An 11,161-nucleotide genomic window follows, 5' to 3' on the forward strand; every position below is an offset into this window, starting at 1 on the left:
AGCGATAGCTGAGGCTCTTATTGGCCTTATCTTGGTTTTCACAATCCAAGAATTGGATTTTATTGGTGCTCTGTGTTTTTTTTTGTAAGAAGTTTCCACACATTTTTCATGACTTTGACAAAACGGGATAAACAGGTAAGGCCCAGTGGGCATTAAATTGCATTAGAGGCCCAAAGCTGGTTTAAGCTGTCCTTCAAGTGGTAAGAGTGTTGCAGTTGCTGGGAAGGCCTTAAGGAGTTTTTTGAGCCCAAAATGGTTCAATTTTTCACGTTTTTTGTCATTTTTCAAGTTTTTGTTAGATAAATTTTGAATTGACGTTTTTCAGAGCTAATAAAGGTCTTTTGCTAAATAAAATTTACTGTGACCAAATTAAAATTTTTTGTGACCTTTTTTTTGGTGTAGGTTTTGGTGCTGCAAAGATAAACACGCGAAATGATACTAAATGTTTCAATTTTTTCCAAGTTTTTGTCATTTTGGTCATTTTTTTGCGTTTTCCGGCCTCAGGGGTCAAGGAACCTCCTCGTGGGCTTAAAACTAGGCTAATGCGTTCTTTCTAGTACTAATATAATTGTTTTCAAGGTTTTAATAGCATGAATTTTAGCAATTTTTTGGTAAATTTTGCAATTTTTTTTGAAAATTGTTGTAGTTTTTTTGAGTATTTTTGTCTCCATTGGCCAGGGAACCTCCGCCAGTTTTTGATAGTGTTTTACTACATAATAGTTTTGAGCAGTGGAATGGTTTTTAAGATTTTCTTAATGATGACTTTTATCATTTTTTTTATACAACTTGAATTTTTTCAAGTTTTTTAAAAGATTTTGTTATTTTTTGATATTCTCGAGCCTCTAGGGTCAGAGAACGTACTCTGTGTTTGATAAATAGGTTACTGCATAGTTTTTGGTGGCAATGGAATGATTAACAATTTAAATGGACGAATTTTACCAATTTTCATTTTTGTTGCGGTTTGTGTCATATTTGTTTATTTTCTATCTTATTGGCCAATAAACCTCTTTCAAGGTTTGTGCCTGGAATAATGGGTGTATTTAAATAGATCGAATTCAGCCTTGAAACTCCACAATTTTCAGCAATGATCATATTTTTGTTTGGTTTTTTTTATTCATTTAGTTTCTCAACTTTTAATTTCGTTTTTCTGTCTTCGCTGGCATTGTTCAATTGATCTGCTGGTCAGGTACAATAGTTCTAAGTTCTTCATTCAATTCTTCGCATTGTGTTCCAGGACTTGTCCTGCTGTGTTTTTTATTTCGTGGTCAAGATCTTTGGTACGACAATATGACGTCACAATCAATTTTTTGTTCATTTGTTCATGAAATTTCAACTGAAATGCGTGCGTGTTGTCATTTTTCTTTCTTTGTAGACAGTGTCGTTTTGTTCATTCGCGTGATTAAATTTTGGTCACACGAGACTAACCTCACTGTCAAAAATGACTTCCTCACTCTGAATTGAACTTTTCTTCTACTTTATTTCAAAGAGATAAGTTCAAGTGAGTGTATATCACTCTAATTGAAGATTATTTAAGAGCAGCCAATAGACGCAGCAATAAGTTATAAAGATTTCTAATCAAAATTTAACATCGCGGCGATTAATGAAAAGAATACATTGTTTGGTCTGTCTTTTTGAGAGTGCAGATCTACGAAGCTATCGCGGCCTTTTTCTGGCAATCTGCTAGCAATGTTCTTTTCCTTTGGGTCACTTGAGATCGGGTCCATGGCCCAACAGTGATCTCTCTTTGGTCATTGGCATATATTTTGTAGATGAGTGCTGCTTTCTTGTGAGTTTTATTGTAGAAAACTATTTTACATGCGGTCTATGACATGGAGAAAACGATTTTATCCATCAAAAATGACTTGCGTTACCAGCCTAGATTCACCCATATTTCATTTTCCTATATATTTGATACCTTGGTTAACATTTTAGGGTGCGAACTTTTCATTTTTCCAGGCTTTTGTTTCAAATGTTAGCATTTGGTTGCTTTAAAGGTTTTTCTGGCTGTTTAGATTCTTTTTCTCAAGGAATTAAAGTATTATACAGCACTTTTTATTCACACGTGGCTTATGTATTGGTTATAGTTTTCTAATATGAGCGTAGCAGTCTTAAAGAGCTCTTCATTGGATTTTAAACACTTGCTTTAGTTAAAATTACAGCATCGAAAATTTGTATCATCAGGATTCCAGATCTTCATAAGGCGCGTGATTGATTGAAGTTTTCCAGTTATTTAATGAATGTATATGCATGACATGTTCAAAGTTGTTTCAGCAGATTTCGAGAATATGATTAGCATGAGATCATGCTATAACCATCACTGATTAAAAAGAGCCCGAGTTCAGTCTCTACTGGGAAATAGTGTAACAACTGCGGTCAAAATTAATAATGGTTACAGTTTTCACCGCAAAGCGCTCTCAAGTTCAAACGGTGAAAGCTGCGAATATAATTTTTGAAGATTTGCAATTTTTAGCGGTGAGGTTTTTGTTCACATTCAGCGCTTAAAATCGTAATTCTTACTTTTTTTAAAGCTATTTCTGCCGTTGACACCTCGGCCTGAGAGTTCTCGTTTTACATGCTTTTTGTGATTATTCTCAGGTGATGTGTGACTACTTGACTGATGGGAACCTGACAGATGACGAGCTAGTTAAACAGATAGGGGCTGCCTCCAAAGTGTACTTCAACTACTACGACCAGTACCCCTGCTTCAACCTATCAGAGGGAGATATTGGGTTGGACGACAACCTATGGGGGTATCAGGCAAGGCTTACTTTCACGCAATTCATTGATATGACACAACTGTCTTTTGATTAAGACATCTGTGTTTTTCTCTGTTGGCTAATTTGTTCATTTTTTGCAATGATACACCTGAAACGTGTCAGCAGCATAAAAGTCAATCTGTAATGCTTGATTCAATCTGTAATGCTTCTTGAAACTTAATAATCGTAGATTTATTTTTTTTTTGAATATTTGTAACTTCATTATATCTTTTGATGGGGAATTGCTGCTGTTCGCATTAATCAGTCTCACTGTAAAATATTCTGACAATTAAGTGTTTTTTTCTCTCTCTCTCTCCCTCTCTTATTACCGTCGGTATGACAAGCACGATCTGTTGAACCGAACAAAGAAAAACAGAATTTGCGCAATCTGAAAACGAAGAGATCATGCTCAAATGCAATAGAAAACAAAAAATATTGTTCGCACTTCTTGACTGACCATCAATAAGTGTGTAAGGTGGTCAAGCATAGTTAATTGAAACCTTCACCTCTTAATTTCCATATTTTTTAGGTTCATTTTCTTATCAAATAAACTGGTCAGCCAGTTTTTAGTTGTCTTATGATTATTTATTCCAGGCTTGCTCTGAGATGGTAATGCCAATGTGTTCAGTGGAGGGTGCCACTATGTTCCCTCCCCAAGAGTGGAATCTGGAAGAAGAGAAGGTGGCCTGTGAGGCCCAGTTTGCCTCTGTTGGCATCGGATTCCGACCGGACTGGATGGTGACTCAATATGGTGCCAGAGAGATCCACAGTGCATCCAACATCATCTTCAGGTAGATTATGAGAAGCTTGATAGAACAATTGCATAAAACACACAGACAAAACTTCGAATTAAACGAACCCGTGTTCAGTTGTTTGCGCTTGTTGAGAAGAACCAGCAAAAGGGCTGGATAGTGCTAATAAATGCTGAACGTATCGATGCCCTGATATTGGGTCTAGATTATTACATAATACATAATTTCCAGTGTTTCACTAGCTTGTGCTAAATGCTAAATCATTGGTACGACAAAAAGTTTTTAGTGCTTCTCAGAACTTCCCCGATTTTTTCGGAGCTAATTCAGTATTTTCAACAAATGTCTCCGCTTTGAATTAGCATTTTTCCCTCAATTTGGTCTGCTGTAAATCAACACTTTTCCTCATTAACAGTTTCTGTTCTCTTCAGTATGTTCCTTGACTTGCTTAGCGCTAAGGCCTCGTTTTTTCCAATTTTTGAGGACCACGAAACCCTTACTGGTGAATCGGTGGATTTTCCGTCATCAAATTTCTTTCCGATTTTTGCCCATCTTCAGAGACTGGAGAACATAAGTTTTTGTAGTAATGCCACTGGTTAGCGAATAAGAAATAGAAGGGATCTTTTTCGTTTGTGCCCCCCCCCTCCAGCTTAGTGGGCGCATATTATTTGCACCCCCAGACGCACGTGCAATATTTTTACATAATGATTTACTATGTAATGACACGTGCTCTGTAACTGGGGGCGCATAACGTACTGGGGGGGGGGGGGCACAAACGGAAAAGATTCAACAAACAAAAGAACTGTTGTAAAAGCTCCCAATTTTTCCCTCCTTGGATACTACCGCCAAATCGACTGCCAATTCAAGTCGGTTCTATACTAAAATGTGAAATCCAAACCTTCGGGAAGAAAATTTTTTTTTTTGAATTGGGGAAAACGCGTTTTTGGATCAAAGAAAATTGGGGGATCACTGTACTGTCCTCGGGGACAAGAAAAATTGCTAGTTTAGCACTCTGTGATTACTTAAATTTACTTTTTTAAAAGGGGATCCCGTTGATAACAATAGCAATCAATTTTAATAGATTGGTGCACTTTTGAAGAAGTTTTTGCAAACTTGTTACTTGCGAGTTTTTAAAAACTTTTAAACAACTGGAGACTAGCAGAAACAGCAACCGTAGGAAGTATTTTTGAAATAATCTATCTGAAATTTTCTCTATATGAATTTTCCGAGGAAGAGTTTTAGGCTGCCAATGGTTGCTATCAAAAGATATTCAGCCATTTCACTGCGCTCCAGGCCAGTTCTCAACTTGACAAAGCACTTTGATACAAAAACTGGTTTTTGAATTTCTGTCTTTTTCATTTCGAAAAATATTTTCAGAACTAAGAAATAACATACTTTTTTCATTGTTTCTCTATAACTATGGTATCTGATGTGCTCATAAAATAGTTATCACCGTTTCCCATGTTAAGAAATACAAAACTGCTTTTCTAAAAAATGATTGGTAATAGTATGCATATTTTGCTTCTTTTTGAACCAACTTACTTATTTTCTACTTATCATGTCTGCCGTACCATGAAATATCGTTTGCGACATTTTGCGAGTCAATAAACTACAAAAATTGCAACTCTTGACATTTTAGCTGAACTTCTTTTTTATATAAAGTTTTGAAAAAAATGAAGCATGACGTCTATTGATTTTAAGAAATGGCGGTAGCGTGGCAATTATCAGGATTTAATTCTATTTCATCATTATCGACAAAAAGAACTCCAAATATAACTTTTCAACTCCATGTTTACTTCTTTTTCTGAATGTGTAGCATCACCGAGTTTTGAGACTAAGCATTCTACGTAAGTTTTTTGTGGGGTTGTCTTTAGACAAATACCAAAGTGCTCACTTCGGAAACCTCTTGTTATCTTTTTTCCTTCCGTCGTCAATTTTTTTGTTGCCGTGTGTGCTTTGTGCTCGTTCATACCGGAAGGTACTTTATTCTATTTCTGGGGGTTTTGGTTCCTTCGCTTGACACGTTTATTGACCATATTGCAACACCTTATTTTGCTGAATTACGTTAAGAGAATTAAGATCAGATGATATCTCACAGCAATATTAGACACTTTATTCATCAGTTTTTTTAAAGAACAAGATGGCTCGCGCGAGACTGTGCGTAGCGCAGAATGTTGCAAAATATGTCTCAAGTTCGTCTAAAACTTCTTATTCTGAGAAGGAAATTTCTTTTGACTATCAATTCATCGAAACTCAAACTGAAGCATTTTTTCCGGAGCAACTTTGAGTACATTCGCAACCCTGATAATGATACAATTTTACTAGTTGATAAACCAATGTGCTATCAAATTTCTTATAATATGATACAGATTTTCACAGAAACTTAAAGTTCAAAAAGAGCACCAGTTGAAAATTTTTAGTTAACGAATAAAATGATATCAAAAACTGGAGTCAATTACTATGTCAAATTTTTTTGGCAAGAAAGTTGAGAAAATGGAGCAGTGTTGGTAAACATAACTTTTTCATCGTTTTTTTTTCTCAAATTATTTTTTGATGTTATTGCAAGATTTCCATAGGCGAAACATTCAATTTTGTGTTTATAATATATATATATATATATATATATATATATATATATATATATATATTCATAGGTTTTTAAAATTGTGCGGACAGTTTTATCAAATTTGTTTATATTTTAATATAGTGTATTAACAATTTTATCATAACTTAATTATTAAAATAATTCAGTCCCCACTTCCAACTTTTTTCACTTTTCCGGTCTTACTTCAAATTTTCCCAAAAGCTACCCTTCTTCTTTCTGTATTAAAGTTTTTAGTTTTTAAAATAAACATCGAAAGTAGTCTCCAAGGGCTACAAAATGATGCTTCTCGTTCGCTACGATGCGAAAACAAAAGTGAAAATTTGACTGAAAAAGCCGGCCTCGCGTATATACTCCCCCATTTTGATAAAAATTTTGGAACAATAAGTTCGATATGACCATCGCAGCCGTTTTCGGGTAATCTTTTTTGCGAGCTAAATTGCAAATGATTTTTAAAGTTTAACATCAGTTTTTGGTTCCACTTCCTGTATTTGTTCCTTCAATGGGTGGTTCTTTAGCAACGGAGATTTGGATCCGTGGCAGGCAGGAGGGGTGAGTGATAACATGGGCAACCCCACAATCTACATTTTTGCCATGACTGATGCTGCCCACCATCTGGACTTGAGGACCAGCAACCCAGCTGACCCCGACTCCGTCAAACAGGTATCTCTCCCGTCCGCTACACAATATTTTTATAAATATGATGTGTTTCTAGACGCAATCAAAGTTATTCTGATTTTATTACCTGGGTTGAGTGTCCTCCGGAAGTTCCTCCCATTGCTGTAAAAATTGGGTATGTAATCGTGCTAAAGTGTGGTCAGATCGGAAGGTTGTTCTGAAAGAAATGTGTCTGTGCTGCGGGCTGCACAACTATTAAACCTTTTTGAGAGATGAAATTTGACCGGGAGTTTGTGTTAAGGAAGAAAAGTTATGTAGAACCGACAGCATAGCATTAATTCCGGCACATAGTAAACGGAGGAGGTTTCACTCTACCAAATTTCTCACTACGGAGGTAAATACCTCAAAACTTTTTTCGTAACGTTTTGCAGTACAAAAATGCAAAATCCTTTATTTTGGCGCTCTCAATGGCTTCAGTTTTTAAGGGTGTAATTGTAGTCTGTTCATTAAAACTTGGGATCTATTTTCTTTCTGACCGGGTGAGGGGGGATACCTACGCACTACATAGCACAAAATGTTACTGAATCCCCCCGTTACGATTTGTGCTATGTAGCGCATAGGTATCGTGGAAGTTGCTGAACCAATAAGGCGGGGGTGGTTGGGGCGGAGGAGATTGGATCCGACAATTGCTGTTCAAGGGGGGGGGGCGACTTGAGATTCTAGGTTTGACATGGCGTGTTTGTGTGTAATAGGTGCGAGCAGCAGAATTTCTGATCGTGAAGGGATGGCTGAAGGACTACTACAAACACGTGTTGAGAATGTCACCGGCCTCTAAGTTGGCCCAGTGGTGAAAGGAAACAACTGACACACGTGGCACGTGTGGGAAAAGTCAAAATAATTCTAATAATACACTGCCAAGTGGTCGAATTATAAGATAATAAGAATTCAAGTATCTATTCCAAGATCTTTTCCGTTTGTGCCCCCCCCCCTCCACCAGTACGCTATGCGCCCCCCAGTTACAGAGCACGTGCCATTACATAGTAAATCATTATTTAAAAATGTGGCACGTGCGTCTGGGGGTGCAAATAATATGCGCCCACTAGGGGGGGGGGGCACAAATGGAAAAGATCCGTTTGTGATCCGCGCTCTGTAATTTGAGGGTGGGGGTGGGGTGAATAACGTACGGGGGGGGGGTCGGATTTCATTATATGTCATTGCAAATAAGAACAAAATGCTCATTCCTAAATGTACAAAAATGCATCGTCTTGAAAAATTTTTGAAAAAATTTGGATCTATTCTGTTTCGCCCCCCCTCCCTGTGTTTTTTACGCCCTCTGTTACAATTTATATGCTGTTATATAGCACGTGACTATGTAAAAAATAGCACATGCGCCTGGGGGGTGTAAAAATATAAGCCCACTAAGCTGGGGGGGGGGGCAAAACAGAATAGATCCAAAATTTTTTTTTTTTAATCTTCAAAAATGTAAATTTAAAGTTATAACCACAACAAGAACGTTTGGTTAAATATTTACATTTTCAAAATCGCCTCGTAAATATATGAATAGTTTGGTCTTTATACTTCAGTAGAAAAATTTCCTAAAGCCTCTTACTTGTCTATCTATTGGAACACGTTCATGCAGTTTGACCATTTCGCTGCTTAGTTTTTCCTTAAATTTGTTTTTAGTTTTCTCTTTTCGGATTTCAATTGGCAAATTATTCCATTTCCTAGAAAAATTTCTGATCAGTGACCTGTCACTCCATTTGGATTGGCACTTATTCTTTGGAAAAAACTGGACAGTTCTGCAGTTTTTGGTCAATTCGTACTTTTCAAGAATCCTGAAAGAGGAGTTTTTGGTTTCTCGACTACTCTGTTTATATTGTGAGAGGAGGTCAAAAAATTTAAGAAGACAAACTTTTTTAATGAAAAGCTCTGCTGGTAAAATTTTGTCTTTCAGTAATAGATCTCTTGCACTGTCAAACTTTTTGCGCAGGTGGCAAACCTTTATTCCCCAATTTATTTGTTTATTAACTCTTTGAAGTGACATAACCGACAACGATTGAAAAAAAATTGCACTGAAATTGAGATGGGACAAAACAAGTGATTTAAAAAGAACGATTCTTGCTTTTAGTGGTAGAAAATGTCTTACTAAGTAAATTGACCTAATAGCATTTGCCATTTTTGCTAATGTTTTGTTCAGCTGAATGTCAAAATTTAGATTGTTATCAATCATTATACCTAAATAACGACAACTTGTTTTTGGCTCTATGAAAATTCCATTATAAGGAAATTGTTCAATTTTTGATTCACCATTTTTTGAAAAAACCACAATTTCTGTTTTATCTCTGTTTAAAGTTAGCATATTTTGCCTCATATAACTGTCAGTACTTTCAAATACACTGTTAATTTCGCATAAGAGATTTTCATCGGATTTGGAATGACAAATAATGCATGTGTCATCTGCAAACTGTAAAACGTCCTCTCTTTTTTTCATTTTTTCAGGGAAGTCGTTGATATATATTAAAAAAATTAAAGGTCCGAGTACTGTTCCTTGAGGTACTCCGTGATTTATTGTCACCCAGTTCGAATATTCTATGCCGTTCTTTACGCATTGTTTTCTGTTAGACAAAAACGATTCTAGCATTGCAATTGATTCCGTACTAAATCCATATTTAGTAATTTTTTCGAGAAAAATTTTGTGAGATATTGAGTTAAAAGCTTTGGCTAAATCCAAGAATATACTAACAACGGTTTCGTTTTCTTCTAACAAACTATTCACTGATTCTGTCAACGATATTACTGTGTCATTCGAAGATTTTCTTTTCAGAAACCCAAACTGATTTTTATTGATTATTTCATACTTTTCAACATGTTCTAGCATTTGTTGGAGCAAAAGTCTTTCGAAAATCTTCGCAAGAGTCGGTGTAACTGAAATTGGTCTGTAGTTTCCTGCTTCCAGTGGATCCCCTTTTTTGTAAATTGGAGTTACATATGCTTTTTTAAGTATGTCAGGAAAAATGTTTTTTGATATACATTCGTTTATTGCAAACTGTAGATGTGTTCCAATAGACATTTTGCTACACTTGACCGAGACCTGAGCTATGGCTCACACTGAATTGTTGCTTAGATTATTAGCTAGATTTCCAGAATGATTGAACCAGTTTCAAGGCAGGGGTATTTCGACCTTTTGGTGGTGTTGTAAAAAACTTGTGAACTGATATTTAGTTGTGTGAACTGTTGCCGTGACCATTTCGATATAACCCCAGGAGGCAGTTCGCGGGTTTTTGTTGGGTTCTGAATGCCGTTGCGATAAAAAAAGCCTAGCATGGGATTTTCAAACATGCCATGATTAAAATACCAAAAGCTTCGGCATCAGTATCAAGTGTGGCAGTTCTGTTTTGTCGCGAAATGTCACCAGCGCTATTGAGATAATCGGAAGTAGTCTAAAAAATCGAAAATTACAAAATTTATTTTAAATCATATTTTGCCATTAAAATCTTCAAATTATGATGGAGCTGGAAATTTGAATGCACTGAAGGCACATAGTTATCATTTCAAAATTCTTTTTCTATGAACACTAATTTCTATAATTGAACGAGAACTGATTATAGAGAACAACTCTTGTGTTTATTGAGTATCAGTATAGGTTAAGAGGTAGGTATCTTGAGTGTCGAGTGACTGCTTGGGTTCTGGGGTCTTTGACAAACATGCCACCTTGTCCACACTGACCAGATCCAGACAACTGTGAGAGTCTGAAAGACATGCTCATTATAGTGCAAAGAGGCAATCAATATACTCGACCAATTTTAGAAACTTTTTTCTTTAAACGAAGTTTTGGTTACAATTAACCTGTGCAAAAAATATATAAAACGCTTTTATTCCTATGATGCTCATGTACCTAGAGCTTAATAACAGGCTCTAACCCCTACATTTAACCGTACACCACTAACTCCCGATTTCAAACGCAGAAAATCCTCGGAATGATTGGTTTGAGTTAGAGAGCCATTACTTTTTTTTCAACTATATGATAGGTATATTCGGTTTTTTGTTTTATGCAAAAATTGCAGTCCATTATTAAAAGAAAAGATCGTCCTAAATGATCAAAAATTGAGAAAAACAAAAATTTTTACGAAAAATTTTGAAATAGTGAGTAATACTATTGTACTTTGATATTCTCCTTTGTATTAAAGTGGCCTCATAATAAGTTTTGTTCAAAGATTTTGAGCTGCCCGCCTACGCTGAACACATGTTTCAAGCGGTAAACTTAAAAATGAATGTCTATTTTAAAAAAATGAATTTTAGGAAATATATGAATCTTTCATGTTCGATAGATACAGTTGCATTTTGATATCAACAATGCTCGAGAGAAAACATAGAGAAAATTTTTTTTTCGCCACCACGTTACTATCGTTTAATATAAGCAATGTGACACAGTTGGC

General features: G+C 35.9%; 1 protein-coding gene across 2 annotated transcripts in view; it reads left to right on the forward strand.

Annotated features, from left to right (window-relative positions):
* Positions 1-7,752, forward strand: part of LOC142336406 (lysosomal Pro-X carboxypeptidase-like) — a 60,322-nt gene extending 52,570 nt beyond the window's left edge. For both annotated transcript variants that reach the window (XM_075385210.1, XM_075385209.1), the window contains exons 7-10: positions 2,596-2,757; positions 3,351-3,547; positions 6,626-6,770; positions 7,478-7,752. In XM_075385210.1, the coding sequence (XP_075241325.1) occupies positions 2,596-2,757; positions 3,351-3,547; positions 6,626-6,770; positions 7,478-7,576 (603 nt within the window). In that variant the 3' untranslated portion in view covers positions 7,577-7,752. The remainder of the gene's footprint in view (positions 1-2,595; positions 2,758-3,350; positions 3,548-6,625; positions 6,771-7,477) is intronic.
* Positions 7,753-11,161: the final 3,409 nt, after the last annotated feature.

The sequence above is a fragment of the Convolutriloba macropyga genome, chromosome 3, assembly GCF_964194025.1.
Source record: "Convolutriloba macropyga chromosome 3, txConMacr16.3, whole genome shotgun sequence".
Classification (NCBI taxonomy): domain Eukaryota; kingdom Metazoa; phylum Xenacoelomorpha; order Acoela; family Convolutidae; genus Convolutriloba; species Convolutriloba macropyga.